Source organism: Bufo bufo, chromosome 3 (genome assembly GCF_905171765.1).
Source record: "Bufo bufo chromosome 3, aBufBuf1.1, whole genome shotgun sequence".
NCBI lineage: Eukaryota > Metazoa > Chordata > Amphibia > Anura > Bufonidae > Bufo > Bufo bufo.
In genome coordinates this window covers 219,342,183-219,360,658 of record NC_053391.1, presented here as the reverse complement: position 1 = coordinate 219,360,658, position 18,476 = coordinate 219,342,183, and the positions used below count along the sequence as shown (strand labels likewise).

The 18,476-nt window shown below is 45.3% G+C and overlaps 1 protein-coding gene across 1 annotated transcript in view; it reads left to right on the top strand.

Annotated features, from left to right (window-relative positions):
• Nucleotides 1–369: 369 nt before the first annotated feature.
• The window catches only part of DYRK3 (dual specificity tyrosine phosphorylation regulated kinase 3), a 36,298-nt gene continuing 18,191 nt past the window's right edge, over nt 370–18,476 (top strand). Inside the window, exons 1-2 of the mRNA XM_040423950.1 lie at nt 370–548; nt 13,846–13,961. Coding sequence (XP_040279884.1) covers nt 506–548; nt 13,846–13,961 — 159 coding nt within the window. The 5' untranslated portion in view covers nt 370–505. The remainder of the gene's footprint in view (nt 549–13,845; nt 13,962–18,476) is intronic.

The window sequence follows — 18,476 nt, the reverse complement described above, 5'->3', positions numbered from 1 at the left end:
TGTCCTCAGCCCGGCTCCTTCCGAACGCGTCAGTCTGCCTAGCAACTAAGCAGCAGAGCTCGGCAGTCCTCTGAATGGGCGGGGTAATCACGTGACTTTTCCGATCGCTACAGTCTGGTATTTACATAGGGGTTTCAGTCGCCCCCTTGGGCATGTTTTGCAGCAGCACAGCTTCCTCTTCTCGGGAGCCCCCCCCACCACATCCGCCCCAGTCACTCCTTCCTGTAACTTCCCCTCCGCTACTACTGCTCGCAAAACTCCGTACCTCAATAGCCCCGCCCCTTCTCCCCAAGCTCCAATAGGAGACACTTCCCAGCAAGTTTACTCGTAGGGCACGCCCATCGCGACGACTCCGCCCTCCCCGTTAGCTCAGCCCCGCACGGCCTCAGTCTGGGGCTGTGGATCGATCGCTAGTCTGGTTGTGTACGGAGACAGAGCAGTGTCCCGTATAGGAGCCCAAGCCGCGCCCGGGGATGGATTGCGCCGAGCCCTCCAGCTGGCAGCCATGATGATCCTGACAAGGAAGCCCGAGGGCCCCATCACAGCAGGTACAGTTTGTGCCCGATGCTCCATTGTATAGAGTCTTCTGTAATAATCGCTTCCTCGTCTGTCCCAATCAGATCGATAGATCTCCACACGATTGTGTCAAGCTGTAGTGCTGCTGGATCTGCAGATCTGTGATCGACCTGGCCATTGTGCCTTACAATATTGCTACATCCCCTAGATGCACTGAGATCGGCCACTGGTCGTACGGTTTAATAATGAATGATTACACTCATACCAGCATTGTGTGCATCTGACGACCGCCATGTCCTCTGTCGCCGACATCCATGCGATTCGTGTTTTCTGCATGTCGTCCCATAGGCTGTAGCGTTATCTGTTGGTAACAGGGTGGATTTGGGCGTACTGGACGGGGTGATAGCACATGGGCTGGTATACTGCTGCAGCCATCATAGGGGCGAATCCAGTCGCCTGCTGCACAGAATCCAGTAACGCTGGTAATCTTTTGTTTTATGGAGGATTAGGGTAATCCTATTATGCCTATAACAGCCAATATGTAGCATTATCCGTGTTATCGGTCACAGCCTGCATCGTATTCCTGCAGAAGGGAATTATTTGTGATCTATACGCGGGGTAGTAAAGGGCGCTTTGATTTTGGGACGGTCCTTGAGCGTTAGATGGGTCCTTGAGCGTTAGATGGGTTACCTAATACTGTGTTCTGAAATAGTCAAGCAGAAAAGAGGGGGGACAATCATCCCTCTCTAAGCATGGCGCCATCAAAAAGGACTTAGAATTTTGTGATATCCTCAGATTTCACCTTTAAGAGCTTCACAGGTTAATGTATAGGAATTATCTGGTGTTTAGTAATATAAGGAAGCACTCCGCCTTATTCCCGGCAATCCATCTGTGAAGAAGTGGGCCCATGCCAGGTTGTGACATTGGCATCCAGATGTAGCCTGACTTGTGCTCACTTTACCCCTTTTATAATGCCAGGTCAACAAAGACTTCTACTAAGCCACTTCTATTCCGCGACTGCTCCTGCCATAGGAGTACACGTTCCTCAGTGTCAGTCTGTGTTCAAGGTGTTCATTGTTTTCACACACAGAGGACGCGCTGATGGCGGTGACAATGGACCGCCACTCCATTGTATAGTCTATAGGCACTAGAACAAGTGGAGTATTGTGTCCTGTCAGCTCTTGTCACACAACTGTATGAGCATTTCACCACTTCTTCATTCCACGGTGCTGACATCTTTTCCTTGAAGTGACACACTTTTGGTGTCATGATAGTTGAAGAGCGTTTACTCCTGAAGAAGACCGTCAGAAAATGGGAATCCTTCATTTATCCTCAGCCATTGGTTATGTGTTTCTGGGGAATCTCCGACCTCCCAAGCAATATGGCCGCCATAACAGCTACCACAAACTTTGACATGCCTCATGAGAGGTATAGGCCTCTAGTTCTAGTCCCACGCTCAGGACTGTGGAAAAGCTTGGTGACCCGTGCCTGTTTGTTTTCTCTCGTTGCTTATGTTTCGGTTAATATGACTGTGCTGACAGGAATGTTGTATAACCTTCATTAGCGCAATTATAGACGGGAAACCTTGGTCACTTCCATATGTAGATATGTTTCGAGGAGCCATATTTGTTTCCTGTTGCAAACCATAATATTGGGTTGAGTGAGGTTGTCTGAGAAGAATGCGGTCTGTAATCCTGTTCATTTCCTGGATTATTGTGTTCTTGGTCATGGAGGACATCGGTCTACCTCAGCGGCATCATGGGCAAGACCATGTGATGCGGTGCACTGTATGGAGATGACTAGAGGCAGGTAGTCACCGTGCCAGGGAATGTACCCACCACCTGAGCTGGCTGGACTGTTGTCTGTTGGGTCATACAGAGATGGAACTGACTCATGTAGTCTCCAGAATAAGGCTACTTTCACACTAGCGTTTCTATTTTCCGGTATTGAGATCCGTCATAGGGTCCCAATACCGGAGAAAAACGCTTCCGTTTTGTCCCCATTCATTGTTAATAGGGACAAAATGTGACGGAACAGAACGGAATGCTCTCATTGCGTTCTCATAACGGAGAGCAAACTGCAGCATGTTGTGGTTTGCTTTCCGTCATGGGATGCGGAGCAAGACGGATCCGACATGATCCACGATGCAAGTCAATGTGGACGGATCCGTCTTGGCTATGTTAAAGATAATACAACTGGATGCAGATGGTTGTATTATCAGTAACGGAAGCGTTTTTGCTGAGTCCTGCCGGATCCATCATAAACGCTAGTGTGAAAGTAGCCTAAGTCCTCATGCACACAACCATGTTCATATTTCGATCTGCAAAATACGGATACGTCACGTGTGCACCCTGTATTTTTCTCACTCCTATCAAAGCGGACCAGAGTAGGACATGTTGGATGGATGCTGAAGGACCCATAGACATTAATAGGTCCTTGTGCAATCCGAAAAAAATACAAAGAGAAATTTGTCAAAAATGGTCTAGAGGAAAGCTGACTTAGTCGCCCATAGTAACCAATCAGATTCCACTTTTCCTTTTCCAAAGGAGCTCTGAAACATGTAAGGTGGATTCTCATTGGTTGCTAGGGGCAACTAAGGCAGTTTTTCTTTACACCAGCTTTGATTAACCCCACCCGAGCTGGGACACAGAATAAAGTCGTGTGCATGAGCCCTAAAGCTATTTATGTAGTCGGTTCTGATCTGCATGATGTGGTGGGGCAGAGGTGGATGGAGCCAAATGAACATGTTGGGGGGGAAAAAGAGCTATAACAAACTCATATTTTATACACATTTTTTTTTAAAGTTCCATACTGTATTTTTCGCCCTATAAGACGCACCTGCCCATAAGATGCACCTAGGTTTTAAAAGAGGGAAAAATATTTTCCATTAGACCTCAGATCATGCCACCAATCAGCGCTCATTAGTATTTGCCCCATAAGACGCACTGGGGCGAAGAGTGTGCCTTTTAGGGGAAAAACACGGTACATAAAATGGCTCGGTTTTGTGGAATAATGTGGTTCTGATTTGCAGATCATTCCTCTTCCATGACTCCCTAAAGCCATCTGTTTGGTACAACACGGGTGCAGGCTGTCTTGCAGAAATTCCGTTTTTCAGATTTCTGTGTGTATCCACACCAAATACCACATGTGTTACTTGCGGATTTTGGTGCAGGCTGAAAATATTTTTGCTGCGGATCTCGCCCCCCCAAAATCGCACAAAGTGCCACGCTGTAGATTTCACAATCTGAACGGCAGGTGAAGTTTCCGGATGGAACAAAAAAGCAAAGTGTAGGTGACATTTGTCTAATTTCTGCCTGAGCATCCGCATGTAATTCCCATGCGGGTAGCCCACTGGTGCCTGCACGCAGATGCGGGTTTGAAAACAGAAATTCTGCACCCGTTTTCAGATACATTTCTCTGCGTTGCCGAACCAAAATCCGCATGTGTTTTTCCTTGCCGTTTTTGTTGCAGATTTGATGTGTTTTTGCCGCAGATCTCACCCTTGCCGTTACTGTATTAGGCCTTAGTCATACATCATTGAATCATGGACATATGCCATCTGTGGTCTCCACAGACAGTACATGTACCCATGGACTTTAACCACCTCAGCCCCCAGTGCTTAAACACCCTGAAAGACCAGGCCACTTTTTACAATTCTGCACTACACTACTTTCACCGTTTATTGCTCGGTCATGCAACTTACCACCCAAATGAATTTTACCTCCTTTTCTTCTCACTAATAGAGCTTTCATTTGGTGGTATTTCATTGCTGCTGACATTTTTACTTTTTTTGTTATTAATCGAAATTTAACGATTTTTTTGCAAAAAAATGACATTTTTCAGTTGTAAAATTTTGCAAAAAAAACGACATCCATATATAAATTTTGCTCAAAATTTATTGTTCTACATGTCTTTGATAAAAAAAAAAAATTTGGGGTAAAAAAAAAAAATGGTTTGGGTAAAAGTTATAGCGTTTACAAACTATGGTACAAAAATGTGAATTTCCGCTTTTTGAAGCAGCTCTGACTTTCTGAGCACCTGTCATGTTTCCTGAGGTTCTACAATGCCCAGACCGTACAAACACCCCACAAATGACCCCATTTCTGAAAGTAGACACCCTAAGGTATTCGCTGATGGGCATAGTGAGTTCATAGAACTTTTTATTTTTTGTCACAAGTTAGCGGAAAATGATGATTTTTTTTTCTTTTCTTACAAAGTCTCATATTCCACTAACTTGTGACAAAAAATAAAAACTTCCATGAACTCACTATGCCCATCAGCGAATACCTTGGGGTGTCTTCTTTCCAAAATGGGGTCACTTGTGGGGTAGTTATACTGCCCTGGCATTCTAGGGGCCCAAATGTGTGGTAAGGAGTTTGAAATCAAATTCAGTAAAAAATGACCAGTGAAATCCGAAAGGTGCTCTTTGGAATATGGGCCCCTTTGCCCACCTAGGCTGCAAAAAAGTGTCACACATGTGGTATCTCCGTATTCAGGAGAAGTTGGGGAATGTGTTTTGGGGTGTCATTTTACATATACCCATGCTGGGTGAGATAAATATCTTGGTCAAATGCCAACCTTTCCCATTTTTTTATACAAAGTTGGCATTTGACCAAGATATTTATCTCACCCAGCATGGGTATATGTAAAATGACACCCCAAAACACATTCCCCAACTTCTCCTGAATACGGAGATACCACATGTGTGACACTTTTTTGCAGCCTAGGTGGGCAAAGGGGCCCATATTCCAAAGAGCACCTTTCGGATTTCACTGGTCATTTTTTACAGAATTTGATTTCAAACTCCTTACCACACATTTGGGCCCCTAGAATGCCAGGGCAGTATAACTACCCCACAAGTGACCCCATTTTGGAAAGAAGACACCCCAAGGTATTCGCTGATGGGCATAGTGAGTTCATGGAAGTTTTTATTTTTTGTCACAAGTTAGTGGAAAATGATTGATTTTTTTTTTTTTTTTTTTTTTTTCCTTACAATCATTTTCCACTAACTTGTGACAAAAAATAAAAAATTCTAGGAACTTGCCATGCCCCTCACGGAGTACCTTGGGGTGTCTTCTTTCCAAAATGGGGTCACTTGTGGGGTAGTTATACTGCCCTGGCATTTTCCAGGGGCCCTAATGTGTTGTAAGTAGGTAAATGACCTGTGAAATCCGAAAGGTGCTCTTTGGAATGTGGGCCCCTTTGCCCACCTAGGCTGCAAAAAAGTGCCACACATGTGGTATCGCCGTATTCAGGAGAAGTTGGGGAATGTGTTTTGGGGTGTCATTTTACATATACCCATGCTGGGTGAGATAAATATCTTGGTCAAATGCCAACTTTGTATAAAAAAATGGGAAAAGTTGTCTTTTGCCAAGATATTTCTCTCACCCAGCATGGGTATATGTAAAATGACACCCCAAAACACATTCCCCAACTTCTCCTGAGTACGGAGATACCAGATGTGTGACACTTTTTTGCAGCCTAGATGCGCAAAGGGGCCCACATTCCTTTTATGAGGGCATTTTTAGACATTTGGATCCCAGACTTCTTCTCACGCTTTAGGGCCCCTAGAATGCCAGGGCAGTATAAATACCCCACATGTGACCCCGTTTTGGAAAGAAAACACCCCAAGGTATTCAATGAGGGGCATGGCGAGTTCATAGAAATTTTTTTTTTTGGCACAAGTTAGCGGAAATTGATTTTATTTTATTTTTTTCTCACAAAGTCTCCCTTTCCGCTAACTTGGGACAAAAATTTCAATCTTTCATGGACTCAATATGCCCCTCACGGAATACCTGGGGGTGTCTTCTTTCCGAAATGGTGTCACATGTGGGGTATTTATACTGCCCTGGCATTCTAGGGGCCCTAAAGCGTGAGAAGAAGTCTGGAATATAAATGTCTAAAAATTTTTACGCATTTGGATTCCGTGAGGGGTATGGTGAGTTCATGTGAGATTTAATTTTTTGACACAAGTTAGTGGAATATGAGACTTTGTAAGAAAAAAAAAATAATTTCCGCTAACTTGGGCCAAAAAAATGTCTGAATGGAGCCTTACAGAGGGGTGATCAATGACAGGGGGGTGATCAGGGAGTCTATATGGGGTGATCACCCCCCTGTCATTGATCACCCCCCTATAAGGCTCCATTCAGATGTCCGTATGTGTTTTGCGGATCCGATCCATGTATCCGTGGATCCGTAAAAATCATACGGACATCTGAATGCAGCCTGACGGGGGGTGATCAATGACAGGGGGGTGATCAGGGAGTCTATATGGGGTGATCACCACAGTCATTGATCACGCCCCTGTAAGGCTCCATTCAGATGTCCGTATGCGTTTTGCGGATCCGATCCATCTATCAGTGGATCCGTAAAAATCATGCGGACATCTGAATGGAGCTTTACAGGGGGGTGATTAATGACAGGGGGGTGATCAGGGAGTCTATATGGGGTGATCAGGGGTGATCAAGGGTGAATAAGGGGTTAATAAGTGACAGGGGGGGGTGTAGTGTAGTGGTGCTTGGTGCAACATATTACTGAGCTGCCTGTGTCCTCTGGTGGTCGATCCAAACAAAGAGGACCAGGTAGCAGGTATATTAGACGCTGTTATCAAAACAGCGTCTAATATACCTGTTAGGGGTTAAAAAAATCACATCTCCAGCCTGCCAGCGAACGATCGCCGCTGGCAGGCTGGAGATCCACTCTCTTACCTTCCGTTCCTGTGTGCGCGCGTTCACAGGAAATCCCGGCTCACGCGAGATGATGCGTATATGAGTCGCTGAGCGCAGGGCTGCCACCTCCGGAACGCGAATCTGCGTTAGGCGGTCCGGAGGTGGTTAATGTGTGTATTCGCACATCAGATTTCCACAGTCCGTGGTTACACTCCTGAAGCATGCCTTATTTTTGTCCATGTGTATGGATACATCATGCCCATTATAGTCTACGGGTCCGTGAAAAAACATGGACACAACACGGAGGGCATCTGTGTTTTGTCCATGTTTCATGGACCGTAGGTAGGAGATGCTCTTGAAATGAATTTTCAGCTAAGCTTTCATGGATCCTTCAGGGACATCTTCACAGGTGTTGAACCACTGACCATCTTGAGATACTAATGACCTCCGGATAGGTCATCAGTATCTGATCGGTGGGGGTCCGACATCCGGGACCCCTGCCATTCAGCTGTTTGAGAAGGCACCAGCGCAGTACTGTGTATAGAGGCTGTGCTTGGTATTGTGCTCGGCCCCGTTCACTTCTATGGGGCTGAGCTGCGTCTAGGTCATGTGACCAATGAACGTGACGTCACTGGCCTAGGGAAAGCTGAGAGAAGGCTGTGACGCTACTGCGAACACCGGTGCCTTCTCAAATAGCTGATTGGTGGGAGTCCTGGGTGTAATCGCAATCTGCCACCGGCAAATAATGATTCTCGATGGGGATGAGGGATGGCATTAGCGATCCCTCCTTCTCATAGTGTGGAGGCGATTGCTACATGTAATAACAGCGGTCTCCTCCACTGTAACGAGTAGGCAATTGCTGGAATAGAACGATTCCTTCCTGACCATTGCCTAGAAGATCTGCAGGTCTAATATAAGCCTTCGAAAATAGTTTAACTCCTAAGTGACAGACCACTGAGATTAGTCTGTCACTACGCTATGCTGCCCTCAGAGAGGACGGCGAGAGGGGCCTGAGAGATTGCTTTTAAATCCAGCTATACTAAATTGAAACCATCTAGAGACAGCAACAGCTCGGCTGCAGAGTGGTAGGCCACAAAACAAACATAACGTGACTGCCAATTTGCTGAAGCACATAGCACGTAAAACTGATCTATATTGTGTTATATGACTTGCTTCTGCTTTCCAGATTGCCTTTGGAAAGCACCATCAGCAGAAACACAGCTCAACAGAGCTTTATGGTATATACGGTAGGTATCCTTGGGCAGGCAGCAGTAGATAAGCCTAAGACCACCTTGTGGAATGCCAGTGTTAGGTGGTGTTGCCATTGGACTTGGTGAAAACATTTTCTGGACTGGTAAAACCTAATTCGGTAGTCTGAAGGACAAATCTAGGTCTGATGGATAACAGGAGACTCCTTGTTGTTCATATACACAATGTCAGCCATAATAGTTGATGGTGAAGAACCAATAGCCTTGGGATGCCTTTGTGATTTGGACTAGATATTTTAGTTCTAGCTGAAGCATTACAATTCCTCTGCGTGTCAAGGTCTAGAAGAGGATTCTGAAGGAGAACAGGAAGGGCCAACTCCATGTTTGTTAATGCCCATAGTTTTGAAATAACTTGTTAACAAGCATATGTGAGCCCATATATTTTAGAAGGTCGTAGACATGAGATTTATCTCTGGTAATTGGCGGGTTGTCTTTTGACATATTCCCTACCTTTTTAGGGTATGTAGTAGTAACGTGGATGCTTTTCTGTGTAACTTATGGAGTTACCTGTGGAGGTTGAATTTGAGGCGTTGGCCATAAAAATCTAAACCACCCAATTTCTAATTCCTGAACCTTTTGTTCCTGTGGAAATAAAGATAAATGTTTAGAGGGAACATCTCTCGGACAGCTTGAAACTGTGAGGATAGGAGCTCCAGAAACTGTAGATGGGACATCAGATCTTTGCACTGGTAATGAATTATGGCTAGCCATACATATTGGATAACTGCCTGTTTGACCAACCGCTATCGCTTTCGACTATCCCATATACATGTCTGCTTGGCCGAGCATGTTTGTGTTCTCAATAGAGACAGGGGGGGTAAAGGCCCCCATACACATTAGTGCATTGTCGGGAGAGATAGCTGTCAGTCAAATGGTTGTTCAGCCAACACTTTAATGTTTATGGGCAGCTCCCAACTCCTGAGCTGAACGTTTGTGTGTATGGAGGAGTCAGTAGAGATAGCTGTCAAGTGATTGATTGTTCATCCTGTTATTAAACGTGTTTACCCAGATTAGGCTACTTTCACACCTGCGTTCGGGTGTCCGCTCGTGAGCTCCGTTTGAAGGGGCTCACAAGCGGCCCCGAACGCATCCGTACTGCCCTAATGCATTCTGAGTGGACGCGGATCCGCTCAGAATGCATCAGTCTGGCGGCGTTCAGCCTCCGCTCCGCTCAGCAAGCGGACACCTGAACGCTGCTTGCAGCGTTCGGGTGTCCGCCTGGCCGCGCGGAGGCAAACGGATCCGTCCAGACTTACAATGTAAGTCAATGGGGACGGATCCGTTTGAAGATGACACAATATGGCTCAATCTTCAAACGGATCCGTCCCCCATTGACTTTCAATGTAAAGTCTGGACGGATCCGTTCAGGCTACTTTCACACTTAGAATTTTTTTAAAACTATAATGCAGACGGATCCGTTCTGAACAGATACAAACGTCTGCATTATAGGAGCGGATCCGTCTGAGCAGACATCAGACGGACCCGCTCTGAACGCTAGTGTGAAAGTAGCCTTAAAGGGGTTGTCTGGGTTCAGAGCTGAACCCGGACATGCCAATAATTTCACCCCGGCGGCCCCCCTGACTTTAGCATCGGAACAGCTTATGCTCCGATGCTCTCGTTTGCCCTGTGCTAAATCGCGCAGGGCAAAGGCATTTTTTGGTGATCCGGTGACGTATTGGGCTCTCCATGGGGCTGCCAGGAAGCCCGATGACATCACTGGAACTGATGGGCAGGCTTTAGTGCTGCCCTAGCCAGTATAACGGCTAGGGCAGTGCTAAAACCTGCCCATCAGAGCCGGTGACGTCACCGAACACACTTCCGGGCGTAAGCTTCCGCCCGGCAGTGTGTGATTGTAAACAAAAAAAGCCCGTGCCTGGCGAGATTTAGCGCAGGGCAAAGGAGAGCATCGGAACATGAACTGCTCCGATGCTCAAGTCAGGGGGCTCTGGGGTGAAATTATGGGTATGTCCGGGTTCATCTCTGAACCCGGACAACCCCTTTAAGCCATTGCCAGACACTTCTGGTGTTGGCTTATCTCCCTTAGGCTAGTTTCATACTAGCGCGTTGAGAATCTCTCTGCATTCTGGCATTGCCGGAAGCTTAAACGTTAACTATAATGGGGATCGGCGGAGATCTAGATGCAACCCGGCAAATATGCCAACAATCGGCTGGAAGAAAATCAGATGGCAAATTTAAGCTTCTGGCAATTCCGGAATGCAGAGAGATCGGGCAGCCCTGCCGAAACAGCCTGCTGGTTCTGAAGCGCTAGTGTGAAACTAGCCTTAAAACAAAAGGATTTCGGCAAGCCTTTTTTCCCTGAAATTTTTGGTCACAGGAGAATCTTGAGACCCCATACACAATAGATCATGTGTCCTGCCAAAATCAAATGTACATGCCCGGCGTTAAGGTTCTTACATTGGCAGATAGCCTACTGTAAACGAGTACCAGCCAATAATGCCGTATGTTGATTGGCGCTTGTACCATCATCAAACAGTATGGTAAACACTAGTCCTTCATGCAGTTTGCATTTTGTCAGCAGCACATCCCCGGTTTGCTTCAGACAAGCAATTATTTTATGACTGCAATAAAGATGCGATCAATGACAAATGAGCCTTTGCTTGTTTATTGGCGAATGACCGGACATGTTTGCAGTGATCAGGAAAGTTAAGCGATCATGGTGTACTAGGCCTTTAGATTATTTGGTTCCTTGACCAGTTTAACCGGTTCCTCTGCAGAATCACAGTTACAATCAGTCTGTTATTTTGCTGATCCAGACTTTCGGTTGTCTTGACAGTCAGCGAGTGCTGCTCGTATGTCTGGATCTGCTTCATTTGTGACTTCATTCTCTGTAGTCTAAAAACTTCAAAACCTCGAAGATGGAGGACAAATAAACATGTTCTTAGAACAGGATCACATTACGTAGCAGTCCTGGGGTCTGAATGTGGAAATTGTGCTTCCACACATTAGCAGGAACATTCTGCGAGGTAAAACAACATTGATCTTGCCACTTCTTGTTTTTGACTTTGTGGATTTCAGAATGTAAACTTCTAGGCTTTGGAACCATACACATCCTCTAATTACTGGTGTATTTTACTAAACGGCAGCAGTCGACAGTCGTGAATTGCCTTTGTCCTTGTGTTATGTTTAGCCCTGTTTTGGGCATTTCTTCATTTCTTAAGTTTTTTTTTAACTGATAACCTGTCCTTTGGATAGGATTCTCAGTATCTCATTGGTGGGGTCGACACTCGGACACCCTGCCGATCAACTGTTTGAGAAGGCACCGGCGCTACGTATTGCGTTCAGCAACATTCACTTCAGTGTAGCTGACCTGTGCCTAGGCTACATGACCAATGGATATAACATTACTGCAATAAGCTGTGGCGCTATTGCAAGCACCAATGCCTTCTCAAACAGCTGATCGGCAGGGTCCAGGGTGTTGGTCCCCAACCGATCAGATATTGCAATTCTCAGAAAACCAGTTGTTCAGCTTTTTGGACTTTTTTAACTTTCTACGCCAACCTGAAAAAAAGTCATACTCACTTGTTACCCACCACTCTGTTCTGAGTCCCTGGCTTTCTTCTGCGGTCTTCTGGGCCTCCTGCTGTAAACTTTAGGAAGGACGAGGTCATGTGCGCCACTCCAGTCCATGGCTGGCCTCAGCTGTGTCTCAAAGTGGCATATGATCCAGCAACCACTTGGGAACAGGTCACCATGGAGGCCAGTCATTGGCTGGAGGCTTACAGGACAGGTATGGAATACTGCTGAATGGAGCAGCTGGGAGCAGTTGAGCATTTTCATCATGTAGAACAGGGTAGAGTTCAAAGTTTAAAAATAAAAAAGCTGGACAAACCCTTTAAAGGGGTTGCTCATCTTCAAGGGGCCTTCTGCTAGACCTCCTCATGTGTCTAGACCCAGCTTCAAGGGTTCATTCCTAATAACATGGTATCTGGGTATTGCTATTTATTCCATTCCCTAACACAGGGATGGGCAAACTGCGGCTCTCCAGCTGTTGTAAAACTACAAATCCCATCATGCCCTGCTGTAGGCTGATATCTGTAGGCAGACTGGGCATACTGGGAGTTGTAGTTTTACAACAGCTGGAGATCCGCAGTTTGCCCATCCCTGCGGGCCTAACATATTTACATTGACTACTGAGGTGGAGCTCCACTTCAAAGAGAATGTGTCATCTGAAAATTACATTGTTTAAATCACATATATTTATTTTTAATTTTTGGCAAGTTTATTTTACATTTTTCCATGTCACTATCGATATAATAATAAAAAAAGTGACTAGGAATGGTTGCCACCATTGCAGAGCTCCCTAGGGGGTCGGGCCTCTGTACAGACTACACTGCTCTGCAATAGATGGCGGGGTCTCGCTTTACAGGAGATGTAATGATTAAAGGGAGTTCACCTGTAGCATAAATGTACATGAGTCAAATGGTACCTTTTGCTCTTTTGTTCTGACATTGACCAGTAGCAAAAACGCAGTTTTATTCATATGCAAATAAGTGGCGGTGTTCGGGCTGTAAGATAACTCCTCTTGCTTGGCCCGCCCTGTAAGCCCCTTGCATCATCTAGTGTACTGGCCGGCGCATGCGTACTGCATGGAGCGATGCTGCTGCCCACAATGGTCATCACAGTGCGCATGTCTGGGCCCGGCGGTCAACTGCGCACTCACGGGATCTTGGCCAGTACACTGGATGACACGAGGCTTACAGGGCGGGCCAAGCAAAAGGCTGGGAGGGGTTATCTAAGAAGAAGGCAGAGCGGCCTGGGCATTTACAGCCCGAACGCCGCCCCTGGGCACTTGCGAACCCTCATTTGCATATGAATAAAACAGCGTTTTTGCTGCTGGTCGATGTCAGAACAAAAGAGCAAAGGTACCATTTGACTCATGTACATTTATGCTACAGCGCTGCTATGTAAGCAGTGTATAAGGTGAACTTGTGGTGACAGACTCCCTTTAAATCCAGCCTATGATATGCCATCATGGCTGAGCAGCCTGACAGGAAAGCTCACCAATATGTAGTATATGCCAGTGCAGTGTGTAGTGAGGCCACTCGGCATGATTGGCTGCCTCCACTTGCAAACATACTAGGATAGGTGTCATTATAAGTCATTCCTGGAGAACCCCTTTAAGTACAGAAGCTGGTGAAGTATGTATCCGTATGCACCTACCTAGGAGCCTTCTCACACCTCTACAGTGTACAGCCCTGAGCTGTAAGACATCTGTGTGCCTAGGAGCTGTAGACACTAAACGGTATTTTTATATACTTAATATTTCTAACAATCTATTATGAATTTTTTCCCACTGCCATCCATTGACATGAGATGAATGTGCTGGAAGGAAGCAGCCGGCTCCTCTGACCACCTCTATTTGCTTGTTACAGTGAGATACAGAGATGGATTGTATGATTCCTACATGAGGCTTGATCAGGTGGCAGCGCAGGATGCTGCAGGAGACAAAGAGAGCCCCTCCGCCCTCCCGTCAATCGGAAGACTTGCTGTAAGTAACGTGTCACTTTGCTTTAGCCTTACTGTCCTTTCATCGCCGTTGTCGTTCCAGCTTGTTTGGCACAGGGAAGCTTCTACCCTTCCAGGCGGACATCTGACTCCGTAGTGGCCTCCTGGGATGACTGACTAGTTATAAAATGATTTATATGTGAGTTTTTAATATTACACAGACCGGGATAATATCATATGGTTTATAGCAGAAGGTTCTGTTTCGCAGGTGTTCAGGTTTTATCATATTACGCTTGTGTAATCGGGTGAGGTTGGTATCCAGTGTATTGCACCTGTCGCGCGGGCATGTTTTGTCACTTGAGACTTCCCTGTCCCACTTCCAAGTTGTTTTCAAGGTGTCTCTGTACATCATACTGTAAGTGCGTCATACAGTACCAGAACCTTAGGCCTCGCGTGTGTGAATGAGTTCAGCCAGTTAGAGTCCAGCTCTCATTTTTGAAAGGCAAGTTGGAACTTGAAAGATGCGACCGGATTGGTTGCAATGGATACGTCTGCACTAGGTTTTTATCCGAGGCCCAGTATTTCTTTGTGTAGATAATGGTTCCACATAAGGATCCTTTCGGTCTTTTTCATATTTATCTTATGGGTTTCATTCTTCTGGTCAGGTTGAGCTTTTGGAGACACAGGCCTTGTTCTTGGATTGAGGTGCTTCAGGATTATTAGATTATTTCAGTACAGAATTAAAATGGTGAATCATTAAAGGGTTGTATCACTACTACTACTACTTAGGCTACTTTCACACTAGCGTTTTTTGCGGATGGATCTGCAAAAATGCTTCCGTTACCATATTACAACCGCATGCATCCTTCACAAACAGATCCGGTTGTATTATGTCTTATATAGCCATGACGGATCCGTCCTGAACACCATTGAAAGTCAATGGGGGACGGATCCGTTTTCTAGTGTGTCAGATAAAACTGATCCATCCCTATTGACTTACATTGTGTGCCAGGACAGATCCGTGCGCTTGCAGCAGCATTCTGTCCACGATGTGGACGCAACCAAACCGAACGTAATGCATTTTGGAGCATTCCATTCCGTTTCGTTCAGTTCAATTTTGTCCTCATTGACAATGAATGGGGACAAAACTGAAGCGTTTTCTTCCGCTATTGAGATCCTATGACGGATCTCAATAGCGGAATTGAATAGCCTGTACCAGGATGGGGTTATCATGGTTTAATAAAGAAGATTCATTTTTATGGAGACGTGTGCTGGATGAACCTTTTTGTTTGGATGCCCCCATTAGGACATATGGACATCCTATGAACACCCCTCTGTGAGCCAAAACGGATGGAAGCTCTGGTGGACTCAAGGCGGTCATGTATTTTGTGGACAGCCATTCATCTGAATGGCCTCCATGTAATACTACATTTCTGAAATCCAAGAAATCTGAGAGTGACCCTCGAATTTCTGCTGTGGTTTTGCGTTTTCCATGACTCTGATCCGCCCACGTATTTAGCCTCATTCCATGTAGCTAATCCAAATACAGAAACTGCACCAGGAAAGAACATTTCTCCTTTCGACGTGGTTTTGAAATCCACACAGAAATAAAATCTGTGGATTCCCATGGGAAACAATGGGATGGGTTTTTATGATCCATGTGAAAAAAATCATAATGTGAACAAACCCAAACTTTGAATTTTACCACAATCAGAACAGAACCTGAAGATCCAATCTTCCTTTTCTGCACATATATAATGCCCAGATGGCAAAGAGATCAACCTTCTTGCCTCTGGGTGCACTGATGAACCCAGTAATGTCCAGTTGGTGGATCCTTTTGTTCTGTATGGGGTTAAATGACTGAGCTCTGGGACACTACTTAAAACAAAAAAAGCCTATTTTCTTTTTGAAACCCCCTCTGTTCCATTTCCTTTTAACCCCTTAGTGACCACCCATACGTGTTTTTACTGACGTAAACAAAGGGGGTTTTAGCTAAACGGCTGGCTTTGATCAATCATTACATGTACTTAAAATGGTGCATTAAAAACTATAACTTGTCCTGCAAAAAATAAGACCTCATACAAGTACATTTAAAAAAAAAAAAAAAAAAGTTCTAGCTCTTGGAATGCAATTTTAAAAAAAGGTGCTTGGTCACTAGGGGTTCTCTGGGGTTTACATAATCAGGATAGATCATCCTCAGGAGTGATCATCAATAGGAGTTTCTCAAGTAGGCTGTGGCTTTCCCAGGACTTGTGACGTCACATGGCCAGGTGATTGGGGCTAAGCTGCAATACCAAGCACGGCTATTATCCAATGTATGGTGCTGTGCTTCGTAAGCTGAAAGGAGGCTGCAGTGCTCTTGGAGCTCCATGGCCTGCTCAAATAGTTGATCGGCGGAGGGCCAGGAGTTGGACCGGCCCCGATCTCATATTGATGACATGTCCTAAGGATAGGCCATCAATATGTAAATCCCAGAAATCCCCTACCTTTAGTTTTTCTTGGGGATTCAGACAACCCCTTTAATAAGGGCAACATGACCTAAGGGAGGGCAAAATAGAACAACCAAAGTTCTCTGAGGTACCGAAACGGAATCTGTTGGGTATACGATGTATATGATCCTGCAGCAGAGGTTTTTCCCCTTTGCTATAGGTTTGCTCTTGTTTTCACTGTTTGCCTTTGTTTTAGTTACATAACTGAGAGCATCTGGTTTTAGTTATTTTCTGAAAAATGTAAGAACCCTGGTCACCATCCCATAGGCTCCGCTTGTATCCAATATAAACAGGCTCTTCTGGGAGAGGGCTAGGAGTGTTCTGGTGCGTTCCTGTGTGTGGAAACAGCGCACGGTAATTGTAGAAGTAAAGAAGAAATCCATATTCTGAACCCAGAGTGACTTTTTGTTGGGACCAGCCGGAAGTTATTAACATCAAAGGGGGTTTCCCAACATTTAGCAGCTGTCCAGTAGAAAGGTCACTTTATATCACATGGCCCCCACAACTGGGACCACCACTAATCACTAGTACGAGGGTTCCTCTATACAACTCCTCCTGTCAGGGAATCTACTGGTAAAGGGATGGGTCCCTGGCCCCCGCCTATTTAGGGATTTGTGGGCCCTTAGCAATCATAGCTAACATTTAGGGTGCGGCCACACGTTCAGTTTTCTTCATAACTACATCAAGAAACCTGAACATGTGGCTGCACCCTTATCATGCATCCTGTAAAACAGGGACCAGCAACCTCCGGCACTCCAACTGTTTGAAAACTACAAATCCCAGCACGCTCCATATTGTTTCTATAGGAGTACCAAGTATAGCTGAGCAAGTATGCATGCTGGGAGTTGTAGTTTCACCCCATCTGGAGTGCCAGAAGTTTCTGATCCCTGATCTTGTTGATCAGGAGAAGGAAGTGCTAAAAACCCTAAGTACAGGGTGGAGTAAAAGTCTGGACGCACCCTTTTAACTGGTGTAATTTGTAAAGAATTGACTTCAGTGTGTGAAAGTATTAATTGGGAGGGAAGCTTCATTATTTGGAGAAGGAAGTGTTTTCTGCTGCCATTTTGAAATCCGCCATATTGAATTCAGCTCAGATTTTTCAAATGAGGAGGGGGTCATATGATATATCACTTAGAAACACACTGGAAGTGTCCGTTTTGACTTATCTTTACCTGTTTAGGAGTGCTTTAGAAAACTTTGACCTCACTTAACTCTTAAACGGCTAAAAATAGGTCAAAACTGACACTTGCAAATGTTGTTAGGGTTTCTGGCAACTTGAAGTTACAACATCAACCACGTCCACTTTCATTATGTTTCGATGTAGTTTAGCAGTTCTGTAATCTGTGGTTGCCTGGCCAAAGTCACTGTAAAATTCTAGCCAACGGGAAATAATTCAGGCCATCTAGTCTGACCCCAACATTTCCGCCACTTTTTGGACCTGTCACAGAATTTGTAGAAGACTGTGTATTAGGACCCTACTAAAAAGAGTGGATCCATATAGTGTGGTCAGCATTAGGAGGCAGCAAGTAAAATTCCAGGCACATGGTTCCCTGAGAGCTGTCCTGCCTTGTATTAGGGTTATAGTTTCTAGAAGCATTGTAGTGTGCTGGATTTAGATCGCATCCTTCCATTGAATTAGTTTTATTGATTATGTCATAGACTTTTCTATTTTCAAGTTGCACGTGATCTTCGCATGCTTCAATGTTAGCCATTTCACAGTTCATTAGTAGTAGAACAGCGATGGAGCAGTAATGGACACCACAATGTGTATGTGTTTCCATGGAGCCATTGTGTCCTAGCTGTTTAGTTTGTGCCAGAAGCTACAGTGCCGAGAAAACCTTTGCTCAGCCTCTGTGCCAAGGCAACATCTTGTGTATTTGGCCCTACAGGCCCTTCACTACAATGCAGTTTGAGAGCCGTGATGTCCTATTGTGCGATCTGAGTAATTCTGCTATGTATGAAGGCAGGAGGAACCTTCCGTGCAGAGCTCTTACTGACTTGATCTAAAGCCATACACTTCAGATAACGGTTGGCTATCCTCTTCCCCATGCACATGTGCACTTGACCAA